At 38.1% G+C, this 14,311-nt stretch overlaps 1 protein-coding gene across 1 annotated transcript in view; it reads left to right on the forward strand.

Moving 5' to 3' along the window:
- Positions 1-9,214, forward strand: part of impg1b (interphotoreceptor matrix proteoglycan 1b) — a 41,279-nt gene extending 32,065 nt beyond the window's left edge. Inside the window, exons 18-23 of the mRNA XM_061234009.1 lie at positions 3,613-3,832; positions 5,532-5,742; positions 6,417-6,602; positions 6,684-6,867; positions 8,324-8,407; positions 9,128-9,214. Of these exons, the coding sequence (XP_061089993.1) occupies positions 3,613-3,832; positions 5,532-5,742; positions 6,417-6,602; positions 6,684-6,867; positions 8,324-8,407; positions 9,128-9,214 (972 nt within the window). The remainder of the gene's footprint in view (positions 1-3,612; positions 3,833-5,531; positions 5,743-6,416; positions 6,603-6,683; positions 6,868-8,323; positions 8,408-9,127) is intronic.
- Positions 9,215-14,311: the final 5,097 nt, after the last annotated feature.

The following is a 14,311-nucleotide window of genomic DNA, read 5'->3' on the forward strand; positions in this document are numbered from 1 at the left end:
GCTTAGTTCAAACGCCTGTTTATTTGAAATATGTGTTTTCTCCCATAAACAGCAAACTATGCATGTTTAATAGTTGCAATTAGCATTAAGTAAATATAATTGCATTAGCTGCAGAGAACATGTGGAGAACATCAGTGTTAATCTCAGGATTACAAAGGGGTGATATCAACAAGAGAGATTTATAATCAATAAATGTGAAATTAACAAAACATTCCAATTTATTTCCAAATATACACAAAATTCGGAATATTTATGAATATTCCTATGCCCTATATTCCGAGTCTCATTATCCTGACAGCAAATTTTTGCATACAAAGATATGTGGCTAGAAGCAGTTGGCAATGCATTACAGTGGTGTACATTTTCAATGGAAGTGCTTTTTCCAAGTTGAAAATAAATTATATTATATATGTTTGTATCTTGACAGCCTTTCAGCTTTGGCACTAGTTTGCCTCAGTATTCCATAAACATTTGCTGAATAAAACCGAGGTGTGCAGTATGTGTCAATATTTTTGCAACATATGTCATTTTTAATTCTGACAATTTCATAAGATACAGAACCCTGAACAGAACCTTGATTATTTTTCTGTAAAGGTATGCTGCATTCTGGGGCATGGGTGTACAAGGGCTATGTCCCAGTCAGTTGTAAGTTGTTTGAAGAATATGTTGCAAGATGTTGTTTATAGGTGTTGTAAAGATTGCCAATTGGTTTTATTGTAATAATTATCAGTTCAATTTTGAATTTATTTTTGCTTTTAATTAAAATTAAATACGTATGTTATCTCTCTGAGGCTTTTGCTGAGTACATGCTCAACTCTTTTTAATATTACTTGCAGTGCTTGACATTAACATTTTGCCTCACCAGCCACTGTGGCTAGTGGTTTTCCAAAGTAACTAGCCAGTAGCCACTGAGCATTTGTGTAGTCAAAGCTGTCCTTCTCAGAAATATTCACTCAGCTAATTCTGACATTTGGTCTGAACAACAGCTGAACCTCTTGACCATGTCTGCATGCTTTCATGCATTTCGTTGCTGCCACATGATTGGCTGATTAAATATTTGCATTAACAAGCTGGCGTTAGTGCCTACCTAATAAATTACAGTGCGGTCCAAATGTATTTTGACATTTGGTACAATTTCTGTTCTTTTGGTTCAGTAGTCCAGCACATTCATTGGATTTTAAATAAAAAGTTTAGATGTTAATGGATCCATAGAGTGAAGCTGAGTCAGGAGCTCTGTAGTGACATACTGTACCATAGGTTTGAGGCCGTAGGCTGCTACAACTGTGCTAGTTAATCACGCTTCTTATACCTGACTCTTCTGATTTCTGGTGCAACCCATTCTGAAAGGGGCTTTATCTGTAATGTATACAGATAAGAGCTTAACTTCATGATGTATCATGGCTAAGTAATAATAATAATCATCATAATAATAAGACATACTCTCACCAAGCACTTTATTAGGTATTTATTAGACTTATTTTTTAGACTTCTACTACCGTAGCCTATCCACTTAGAGTTATGATGTGTTGTGTGTTGCATAGATGCATTTTTTTTTTTGCATACCACTGTTGTAATGTGTGGTTATTTGCATTACTGTCGCCTTCCTGTTAGCTTTGACCAGTCTGGCCATTCTCCTCTGAACAAGGTGTTTCTGTCTGCAGAACTGCTGCTCACTGGCATTTTTTAGTTTTTTGCACTATTCTTTGCAAACTCTAGAGACTAGTGTGTGTGAAAAATAGATTTTCTGAGAGCAGTTTCTGAGATACTTAAACCACCCTGTCTGCCACCAACAATCATTCCAAGGTCAAAGTCACTTAGATCACATTTTTTCCCCATTCTGATGGTTGATGTGAACATTACCTGAAGCTCTTGACCCGTATCTACATGATTATATGCATTGCACTGCTGCCACACTATTGGCCGTTTAGATAATCGTATGAATAAGTAGGTGCCATAAAGTAAAAATGTTCCTAATAAAGTGCTTGGTGAGTTAAATATTGAGTGGCATATGACTGCGTAAATTGGGAGTGAGTGTGAACACAGACTTTCCTTTTCCACATACCGGACACATATCACTTGTCAGACTTTAAGCATGTGGAATATTCAGCAAAACACCCAGAGACCCATCCTCCTATCAGTCCTAATACTTCCTACCGTTGTTGCAAACCGCAAAGTATTAGTCGAGGGCCCATTACCGTATTGACCTGACGGCCTGCGTGAGACCGATAAGTAGAACAGTGCGATCAGTGACAGCTCCTAATGCTACTTATCTCTCAGTGAAGACACTGGACATCTGTGTCGAGGCAGTGCAATCTTTCCCATCTCTCTCCTGGCTTTTCCAATTGTGGATTTACTCTTTAGGCTAATTTGAGTATTCTCTCGCGAGCATCAACATTCCTCGCTTGCCCTAGTGCATTAATCTTTTGTGACAGCACTTGGTAAATAATTGAGTGTTTAACAGTACTTCTGCTTTGAAAATGAGATCTTTCTGTCTGTTTAAACTGAAGGTTCTGTACTGTAGCCAACTAAACCCAAGCTGCTTCAGCATACTAACCTCAGATACTTTACAGCCATTGTTAATATCTCATTCCTTATTGTATCTGTGATGAAACTTCATCTTTTAAAAATCTATTTCTTTTTGGAAGGTAAGTTTCACAGCAACTGCCACTTTTCCACCGAGCATAATGTATAATCTGCAAGAAATGTTGATGATGTCAATGACAACAATGAGTCAGGAATGCAGAGACACTGTTTATGTGTAGATCTATGCTTATATCTCTCAATCACAACCGATCTTGTATTCAGTATACTGACTGCAATCTTTCAATCTCAAATTGGGGGTTAACAATGTGACCCCATGGAGCTGGTGGGATAATTGCCCTAATTACTGGTTCCTGGAAGGCAGCAGTCAATCATATTCCTAAATATATTAAAACCACCAACACCATAAAATGTGAGTGAAATCAGGCTGATCAAAGCTAGTAACTTTGGGGAGAGACCTGTGTCCTTCCAGGACCTTGTCTGGAAAATTACGTTTAAAATGCATATGTAAAAATTGTATTGTTGAAAAAGCATAATAAATTGCTTAACAATGCTTCCCAGTGTTAAATATGTGAATGCAAAATTCAATTAAATCAATTAATTACAAATTTATGAAATTACTTTCTGAATACAAAAAATTAATAAATCACCATACATCTTGTATGATGCAGCGATCTTAAGAATGATAAAATAAAGACAGATTTATCTGGTGAAACACAGAGATGGTTGAAATGACATTACTGTGAATTCTTCAGTAACCACTCTCTATTACTGTCTTTAAAGCTATTATCCTTCATGAATCAACACGGGAAAAATCAAAAGGTTCCATGTGTGGGTGTTGTTCTGTGTATTGAATATGAAAGTTAAAACCCACACGGTTTATCATTTCTGAGAATATAGAATTCTGAGGAATCATTAGTCCATTACCTGACAAATATTATGCTTTCAAGTATTTTGAATAGAGAACATTTAGGTTACGTTGGAACAATGCAACTGACTGTCAAGGACAAATAGTTTCATTTTTCTTTTCTTTTTCCATGCTTAACGTGGTGTTTTTCATCTTCTTTTCAGCTTCTCCCTTACCTGCAGTCTAATTTAACCGGATTTAAAGAGTTAGAGATACTCAACTTCAGGAATGGCAGTGTTGTGGTCAACAGCAAGATGAAATTTGCCAAGTCTGTACCATATAACATCACAGAGGCAGTGCACTGTGTTCTTGAGGACTTTTGCAACGCAGCATCTAAACGCCTGGACATTGAGATTGACAGCCGTTCCCTGGACATTGAACCCGGTAAGAGACTATTAATTGGGCAGTTTTATTTGGAATCACCTCAGTATGATCTTACAGTATCTTGGGATTGTTGGGTGAAAGCCATTTTATGTATGACTGAATCAGTTTTCATATGTTTTAAATAGGAACCTTAGAAAAGTAACATTTTTACTTATGTTTTGTTTAAAGTATAAATGCTATATGTGTAAGACATTTGGAGTTGAGATCGAAGGATGAATATCACACAAAAATGCAAATAATCATCTCTTATTTCATGGAAAACCTTTGAAAAGAAAGAAACCAATGGTGGAAGTGGAAGTAAACACTGTACAGGCCAGCCAAAGGAGACAACTGATAACATCAACAGGCCAAAGTAGATTACTACCTAAATATTCGTATTTCTTGGGGGCGAGCTGATTCCAAAACATGCTCATGCTATTTCTCTGGAATCATTGCAGTGAGTCCAGCGACTCTACATGATTCGATGGGGGAACATGATTCAATGGTTCCATGGTGGTTGGTTCCAAGATGGTTTGACACACCTGATTTTGCCCAGCTAACTCAGTAATCCCACTTCATGATATACCCCCTGGACAACTGGCTCGCACATAACTGGAATTAATGTGAAATTGGTCAGATTCAGCTAAAATATACAGCTAGCAAGCTGGCTAGCTATGACCAAAATAAATGCATAGTCTGCTTAGCTTTCAGCTTAGATTGAATTGCTGAGCTAATGTAAATTCTTCCATTGTCTGCAATATAGCACAATAAGCACAATATGAACTTGGGAATTTTATTCATCATGGCATGCATCGATATATGTGACGCAACGGCATAAGTGGTGTAACATCGCACAGATCTCATTTTTTTGAGCAGTTGTCACAGTTTCTCACCTAGAAGTGACCTCGGTGTAAGAACTGGCCCATCAGCCACTGCTTTGGAGGGTCTGGAGAGATATTATCTGACATAATGTGGCTTACATAACCCCTCTAAACATGAGGCACCTAATTAAGCCAAATTAAATGCTTGTTAAAATTCTGAGATTGCAATTATGGTTGGAAGGAAATCCAGCATAAACAGGTCAGGACCGAGTTTGGGAACCACTGCATGAGGCAACCATGAAATGAATGTCGATATTCCAGTTGGTCCACTCTGCGAATCCACAACTCAGCGTTCAAGTGTAATTTCTCCAAGTATTTCGGTACTGTATTTACTTCCAGAAACAGACTTTTCAGCTCATTCATGATATTGCAAGCTGCATGATATTGTAGACTGCTGTGGATTAGTGCTGACATATGCCTCCAAAGAAATGCCTTAAAGGTACAATAGGTAAGATATTTATGTTAAAACATTGTTACAGGACCATTGTAATTCCCTTCCTATGATCGAAAAACTTGAAATTGATTCACCTTCTGCCTGTGTTTATAGTCCTTTAATTTGGGTTTTCAAATATACAGTTGACGGCCGGCACTCTGTCCCAAAAAATAGTATAGCTGTACAATAATTCAATGCTCTCGCTGTTACAATATAGCTAGGCCTTTTTAAACAACACTCATGAAATAAGCAGCTTCATAAAAATGTATCAAATGCCCTTGAATGCTAGCCTGATGTACAATGATACTCAAGGGATGGAAACAGATGGATAGATGAGTAGAAGTTACTTCATTAATGCTAATTTGACATTACCTCTGACATGTCTCTTTTTTTCCTTTCTTTTTAGCCGATCGAGCAGACCCTTGCAAGTTTTTAGCCTGCAACGAGTACTCTCAGTGTGTGGTGAACAGATGGACCAAGGAGGCAGAGTGTCTCTGCGATCCGGGGTACAGAACTGAAGATGGCCTCCCCTGTCAGAGTGTCTGCAGCCTCACGCCGGACTACTGTCTCAACGGCGGGCAGTGTGAGATACTCCCAGGTCACGGAGCTACTTGCAGGTACCTGAAGAGAAAAGGGCTAGCCTTAAGACCAGTTTACAGTTCAGACTGTTGTTCAACTGAAAGATGTAGACTGTGGTCGTTGTCCTTAGCAAAAATATATAAGTGCACTCCAGTCGGCCAGAGAATAAACCAAATGTCGGTTTTCCATTGCACGTGGCCATTCGCAGTAATGCTTTGTCGCTGTGTGGCACGGTGGTGCAGTGGGTAGCACTGTTGCTTCATAACAAGAAGGTCCTGAGTTCAAGCCCCGCCCGGGCCTTTCTGTGTGGGGATTGCATGTTCTCCTCCTGTGTGGGTTTCCTCCCATAGTTCAAAGACACGCAGGTTAGGGACTATAGATGAGCTGACTCTGGTGTATTACATTGATGTGGAAAACTGAAGAAGTTTATTCATGTGCACTGTCCCTGATAAATAGCATAAAAGTACTGGCCTTTAGAGGTGCCCCTAGTGGTTACACAGATCTCTCAGTCAGACTGCTTTGTTTATCACTGACACACATGTCACCTAGCCTCGCACCTTTTGTGTACATCAAAAGCAAATATTAGCCTGTTACTCAATGTCAGCCTGGATTTGTTTCTGTCTTTTTGTGAAGACTGTGACACGCTTATCAAACAGACTTTCTGTTTAGCTTATGTAACTGCTTTCTCTGTTTCTTCTTTCACCTTTCTTAGGTGTCCTGTCGGGGAATACTGGCAGTATAATGGAGAACGCTGCTCTGAGATGGTTTCCTTGTCCTTAGATCCCATGCTTATCGTAGCAGGCATTGTGGGGTCCCTCATTCTTGTTTTTGCCATCATAGGGATCTTGATATGCATTAACAAGAAATGCATTGGGACCAGAAAGACAGTGACTTTGATGTAAGCATGTTTTTTTCTTTGAGTTTGAGTATGAGTATAACTTGTTTGAAGGCACATAAAAATCCCCTGTCTCTCCCATAGCCACACTCACAGCCCTTTTGCACTCGGGAGCACTACAAGGCTGAACCCGGTTTTTGAAAACGACACTGGTGTCTTGACTCAGTTTAGCAGCTCGTATTGCACATCGAGCACAGGAGCCGGTTCCTCCAGGTGCTCTCAGCAAGACATATTACACACGATTGAGAACATAAACCTCAGAATCGAGGTAAACCCCACAGCTCTAATGTCCTCTTACGCTAACAATGCTAACGCTCACCAGACTATGTCCTAACTCCATTCTCTTTACATCTGTTGATTTGTCCTGCCATTGTAAAACAGTACCGTTCTTCCAATTGTCTGTCCCACTCAGCTTAACTCTCAGTCACACACCAATTAACCAAGGCTATCTTCTTTTGAGTGCAATTTACATCACATCCACCAAAAACCCAGAAAAATACTATTGGCATCAGCTTTATCATTATTATTATTATTATTATTATTATTATTATTATTATTATTATTAATATCAATATCAAAAATAAATATTATAATAACAATAATAATAATGATACTGCTGATAATAACATTCATATCAACAATAATAAAAATTATATTTTCAGTTTGTCAAAAGTGAATCTTACATTAAATGTCAAAAGTGTTACAAACTTACTATTTAAATTTGACCCATATGCTATAAATATGTTGGAGAATATTTCTGAATTATCTTTCAGTTGGATAACATTTTTAAATGTCCAAAGAACATAAACTATTCTGGCATATATTGCTACAACTCTGCCACAGACTGTATTTCCATTTTGATGATTGTAATGTTACAGAGCATTAAAAAAATTACTGAAGGAACAAAAAACATATTGAGCTTAGTTGATACATGCACAACACATTTTCTCAAAAGAGGATGCGAATGAGCGTTGTGCATTAGCATGAGGGTCCAATAGTCAGCTTCAGCGATCATATTCACACGCGTTCCATAATCAACTCAGCGCCTTAACCCAACTCATTTCAACAAATCACATGCACACATTACCCCTGAGCGCCTTTCTTAAACCAACAATCATTGCTCATTGCCTGCGCTGCCTCTGCATGCTCGCCTGCTTTGCACAGTTGCACTCACCCTCCATCACCCCAGCTACCACCTGTTGTTTGGATCTGCTTCTAGGTACTGGGGGGTTCTGGTACCCCATGTTTAATACGGGAGATGTATTGTGCTCTACCCTGTAGATAGGGTAGTGCAGTGTTTCTCCAGTCCTCAGGACCCACTTGCCAGAACGTTTTTGTTGTAACCAGGTACTCACACACCTGTATTCACCTGTACCTGTACACACAGGTACTCACACACACACCTTCTGGCAAGTGGGTCACAAGGACCAGAGTTGAGAAAATGGGGTAGTGCACACTGGTGCGTGCACGGTAGTACCTGAAGCAGATCCATTCAGCGCCAAACCTAAAACCATTTACTTACATATTCATTAACCGGTTTATCTAAACATGTGAGTTGTCCTGACTGAATATCAATTAACACTTAAATCTGTCTTTTAACAAAGAACTGCGCATACATAGACTTCCTGATTAAATAACAGTCCCTCTTTTCCATTTCTTGTTTATTGTGGGGATATTTTTCTTAGTGAAAAGCACTGATAATTTTTCCCGGATGCCTTTCACAGATACCCGGGCAAGTCTACACAGCCCGAACAGACGACCTAGTGCCAGAGATGGTTGATTTGCACCACTGTATACCACATAAAGAGGTGAGGTCTTAGAGTAGTTCTCTTCTCTAAAACACAGTCAGTAGGTTGCAGAAACATGGGGATAATGTCTAATTGAAATCAGATTTATATTTTCTGGGGACCAACATTTCATTTAATTTCACTGTATAACGGCTTAATTTGTTTATGTGTATGTGTTGAACTCTTTATAGATTTGAAGCTTGTTGCTTGTTGAAGAAATTAGGTAATGTCGGAAGATTTACCCCATTATCAATTACAAATAATGATTGTAATAATTATAAAAATATGGCTGTGTTCTACCATTGTAATGTTTAGATAAACAAAAATGAAGCAATATAATCATATCTGATTGTCAACCCCAAGACGTAAATAAAATGTAAGCTCTTGTGACTGACATTAATACATGCTTGAAGGAGTCCAATGAGATTTTCCTCTGCAAACAATCAACTGACATTTAAATATGAACAAAGAGAATAGAATGAGAACAGAAAATCTTAAGCTTACATTAACCATAGACCTTATTTTCGGCAGAAATCTAAATGCTTATGGTCATCACCGTGGCACTCTATTATGAAATAATAGTAAATATAGTGCTTAATATCATCCCTTTTATTTTATTTTTTATTTACAACTATTAAATTGTAATTTTTTGTATTCTTTTTTAAAAGAAGATTTTTTTCTTTTAGTTTTCCAATCTTTTGATACTTCAATTAGCAAATAACAATCTCTCATTCTCTTTAGACATGGAGATTATCTAACGACTGCAAGACTTCCTGTTGTCTCCTGAGAGCGTCGGATAATGAGTGTGGTGAAGTGACCGTTTTGTGAACATTGAACATCGCAAACATTGGCAGAAACTAATTACAGACCAAGTGGACCCTCCTTGCTAAGATCAGCCAGATGTTTGTAGCTCCTGCCAAAGCACTGATGGGACTTCAGGGACAGCTGTCGACACGGAATGGCCGGTGAAATGGAGGAACCTGTCCCTCGAATTGGAATAGTTTGCTGCAGTTGTGCTCAGGGGGTTATGGTTGAGAGTGTACAATGCGGTGCTTATGTCTGTGTCAGCACGGTCAAGACTAGGAATATGTTTCCACAGGGACAGTGATGGCACCCTTAATAAAAATGGAGAAAAAAGGCTGTGTACAATAAACAACATGGATAATTATCTAGATTTTATGTTTAAACATAGCTGAAAAATATATACTTTTATATCAATACATTTAAACATGTTTCAATGTTTTTATCGAGTAATTTTATTTTTTCTGAAAACCACAGGTGCCAAAATGATTGGCACCCCTAACAATTATTGTAAATAAAATCAAACAAAGTGAAATTGGCAATACAATTTTACTTGAATTTAGTTACTCTCACACTAAAGGAACTATATTGTGTCATTCCAGTTTAAGAATTGCAGAGATTGGTCATGTCTTGAGGTAGCCAAGTCTCAAAAAAAGGAACCTCTATACCAACACGCTCTTCAGAAGGGTGGCACAAATACAGTCCTTACTGAGTGCAATAAGCAAAACCCAGTAACTTGACTTTGCCAAACCTCTTCGAAATTATGACTGGAAGACAGTGCTATGGTTAGATGAGACCAAAATTGAACCGTTTGGCCATACACACCATCAGCATGGTTGGAATGCATACAAAGAGAAGCGCCTCATACCTACTGTCAAATATGGTGGTCGGTGGGTCATTGAGGTTTTGGAGATGTTGTGCTGCCAGTGGTCCAGGGGCCATCGCAGTCTTCACTCTTAAACACCATGAAAAACCTGTCTGAAACCAGGACTGAAGAGGAGGGTATCCCAAGGATATGAATGATTTCGTTCTGCATGGAGGAATGGTCAAAAATCTCTCAAAATGTGTTCTCTAACCTTATCAGAAATGATAGTAAAAGACTCATGGATGTCATCTTTGCCAGGGGTGTTTGCACAAAGTATTTAACCAGGGGTGCCAATAACTGTGGAACCTGTTTTTGGGGGAAATATTTTCTTTATTTGAAAAATTTTAAACTTTGGTTGATTCCATTGAATCATTAATAAAGGACACTGGTTCACACATGATAGCGTATATCAATAACTGTATTCTTTTTTAGTTTACAGCATAATTTGTGCATATTTATCAAGGGTGCCAATAATTCCGGATCCCGCTGTATACCCTTGACAGAGGTTTCATGTTTCCCTCACAATGAGGCAATTATTTTCAGTGCAGTTGTGTCACATGCAGAGATGACACCGCACCAGGATGGATGTTGTTTTGATGTTTTTAGCAAATCTCCAGCATCCCAAAAAAGGAAGTGAATGTAATAAAGTAAATTAATTGCTCTTTTATTTTCACATTATTTATAGTAATACCCATGTGTTCCAAGTTAAGTACTGCGAGTTGATGGATTTTTTAAATGTCAGTTTTAATAAGGCTGTTTCATATTCAGAAAGAAGACAATAATAATTATAATAACCATTATCTGTATTTAAAGCTGCTGGTAGTTCATAGGCTGAAATAATTTTTGCCAATAAGTTGGAAAATAGCTACAGGCTTCTTATAATACAGAACATTTAAGCAGTTTGGAAAATACGGTAGTTTTTTTGTATTGTTCATTGAATTGTTAAAGCAAAATTAAAAGTTTTTCCAACAAAAGCATTGCCATTCCTTATCCAATATGTTCTCTAAAAATGTATCTTGGAATGGTTAATTCAGTCCCTGTTGATTCTATCATGTGGGGCTTGCTAAATGAATGTGGCACTACTCACCAAAGTGTAATTAGGAAATACATTGGTGGCTGTTTTGCTCAGACAAATAAATGGTTGTTTACACTCACCTGTCTAGTGAGAAGATCACATGTGCTTCACGGTAAGGATGGGGTAACGTCAGTCAGTTCAGTTTGTGAAGATGGGCCCTTCTTGCAAGGTGCTATAGTTGTCGCTGGGAAATTACTATAAAAAAGAGCTGAAAGTTGGCAGATTTAGCAACAATATCGTCAGCACCGATCCTTCTTCCAGAACAGATGACTACACAAACAAGGCCTGGGAGAGCTAGATTTTTTTCCTCCCTCCATTAAGAGGATCAATCCTCTGAAGTTCTGGGACTTTTGTTTGACTTACCTCCCCTGTGCATGCTCTTTGATAAATGGGGTTAGCCGACCGCTTTGACAAAGGGGTCGATTCACAGAGGGTTTTTTTTTCTTTTTCAGGCCAGTCTGTACCGCAAAGAGTTTTAAACCATTGACAAACAAAGCTTTTAAACCGTGAAATCCACCTTCCTCAGACTGTAGGAACCAATAATCTCACCCTGTGATGTTATCATTGGAGGTGACTGACTCAGGGCTTTCTTTCGCCAGTAATTGCCAATTGCCAAAAGTATGGTTTGTATGTACTGTATATAGTTATATACGTATACAGTGTAGTCTGTAAGCATTTAGACAGTGTTGCAAATTCTGTTCTTTTAACTCTACTCCAGCACACTTTGAAATTAAACAATGAACATGAAAAAAGTGTAGACTGACCCATTTCATTTGAAGGTATTTATTTACATCCAAATCGGGTGATCCGTGAAGAAATTACATTTCTTATATTTAGTCCCAGCTGTATTCAATCGCTCCCTTGGTGCAAGTACGAATAAGAAAGCTTTAAGTATCTAGTCTTAATTTTAGGCTTTTGATTGCCTTTGGAGTCTGTTTTGTCAACATGAGGACCAGATGTGCCAATGAAAGTCGATGAAGCCATTATGAGGCTGAGAAATAATAAGAAAACAGTGGCATTGGCCAAACAATAGGCTTACCAAAGCAAAACTGTTTGGAAGATCATTAAGAAGAAAGTGAGCACTGGTGTATGTCTGGGATCAAATCAATGAGTTTGGAGGCATTTGATTGAGCATGAGCAGATAGGATGCTTGGGTATGCTTCATAATTCATTCTGCTGCTGCAAAATGCTTGTCAAACAGAAAATATAGAATGGTCCACAGTATGCCTTTGAAGGTTTGTATTGTATTTATTTTCATGCTATTTTCCTTTTTAGCACAAATAAATAATCAATTCCGTAGTCATGCAGCTCTTTTACATACTACTTAGCAATCCTGTTTCAGCTAACTAGTGGTTTGCATCTTGCAATTTAACCTGTGTAGATCTGTTTGTGAAGTCTTCTGGGGAGAGTAGTAGAGTTTTGCTTCATTATGGTGAGAATTATTTGGTCACGAACTGTAGTGGTATTCAATGGCCTACCAGAAATTACTGAGCTCACCGGTGATCTCTTTCTTCTTAATGCTGTTCCAAACAGTTTATTTTGGTAATCCTATGGTTTGGCCTACTATGTCTCTGACTGTTTTTTCCCTGGCTTTGGCACAACTCTGGTCCTCTTGTTGAGAAATGCCAATAACAGACACCAAAGGCAATGAAATTGTCTGCACTAAGGAAGCAATTGAATACACCTAATGAGAAGTAGCTGAGAAGCCAACTGCCCATTTATGTTTGAAAAGTATAGAAAGGGATGTAAATCCCACACGGATCAACCAATATGGATGTGAATACTGCAAAAGAGTACCAGCATTATTCACACTGTTCAAATATTTACAGACTGCGCTGTATATACTTTCTTGTGAAGGGGAAGGGGGGAATATTTGTCTTCCTTTTTTGTTCCAGTGCCAATATTCATGATATAGTACAGCTAATCATCATTTTAATATCTTTGCACCCTCCACTAAGCAAAGCGTCCTAGATTGTAGGCATAGTCAACCATAATGAATAATGAAATAGGATGACTCTAATATTTCTTCCTCATTTTGGGCTCCGTGCCCAGCTCTTTAAAGTGGGCTATCTGGTGTTAGATATAGTCACACAAAGAGTAGCGGCAGTTAACTTCAAAACAACAATGCAGGGCAAAAGTAAACTGCATGGATGCTCACTAATATATGGAATTCTGACTCACTGATATGGAATTTAAATTTATGTTTTACCATTAACACTCCACATGTCAGTCATGTCAACGTTCATGCTATCAGCTGGGGCCTTGCTCAATAAAATCAGCCGAATAGTATTTAGTTACAATGGAACCAAAGACACATTAAAGCAGTTCTATTAATTGTATTCAGCACGTTGATCATCAAATACATCTGGTAAATAATCAAGCAAATGTACTCAGAGCATACAAAGTTTACTGCTGAACAGAAATTGCTATTCAGTACGAGTTCGGGCCTTGAAAGCTATTGGCATATTGATGTGAGGTTTGCATTTCTCAGTGTTGGCTGCTGTGGTTTCTGCAGCCTATGCCGCACGGACAGAAAAACGAACTCTCTCTTTTCTTCTTCTCACTGAGTTTCATCGTGAGTCCCTCGAGCAATGCAAATTCTGCCGATCGCTTTTCTTTTTAAAGTGCCAAGATTGGAGATGTTCACATTTCTCATTTTGTGGTTGGTAAAGCTTGTTTTCATGCTCAAGATTTGGCGATTAAGCTCATCCATCTCACAGTTTAGAAGATTTTCAAGAGTAGCTGTACATTTATTTATTTAAATGACTTATGTGTTCAATTTTATTGTCCTTATTGTCACATTTATAACACAGAGGGCCCAGTTTTTGGCATTTTGCCCTCAGCGTGCGCATTGAACCACACATTTATATTTTTGTTTTCATTGTGAACCAACTTTGAATTCTAGGCTGTATCTAGTATCATCATTTCTTACCATTTGTTTTTATTACTATTCCATTGTAGATTTAATCAAAGTTGTGGATTTAATCAAAATCAGCTTTTCCTTTTTCTTAATTCAAGGATCATCAAAGTGCACAATTATTAACTAACAAATATGGTAAATCGTTGGCATGTATATAGCACCATTATCGAAAGCACTGTACAATTGATGCTTCTCTTTCACCCATTCATACACACACACAAACACTCACACACCAATGGTGATTGGTTGCCATGCAACTTGTCA

The sequence above is a fragment of the Conger conger genome, chromosome 1, assembly GCF_963514075.1.
Source record: "Conger conger chromosome 1, fConCon1.1, whole genome shotgun sequence".
Lineage (NCBI taxonomy): Eukaryota > Metazoa > Chordata > Actinopteri > Anguilliformes > Congridae > Conger > Conger conger.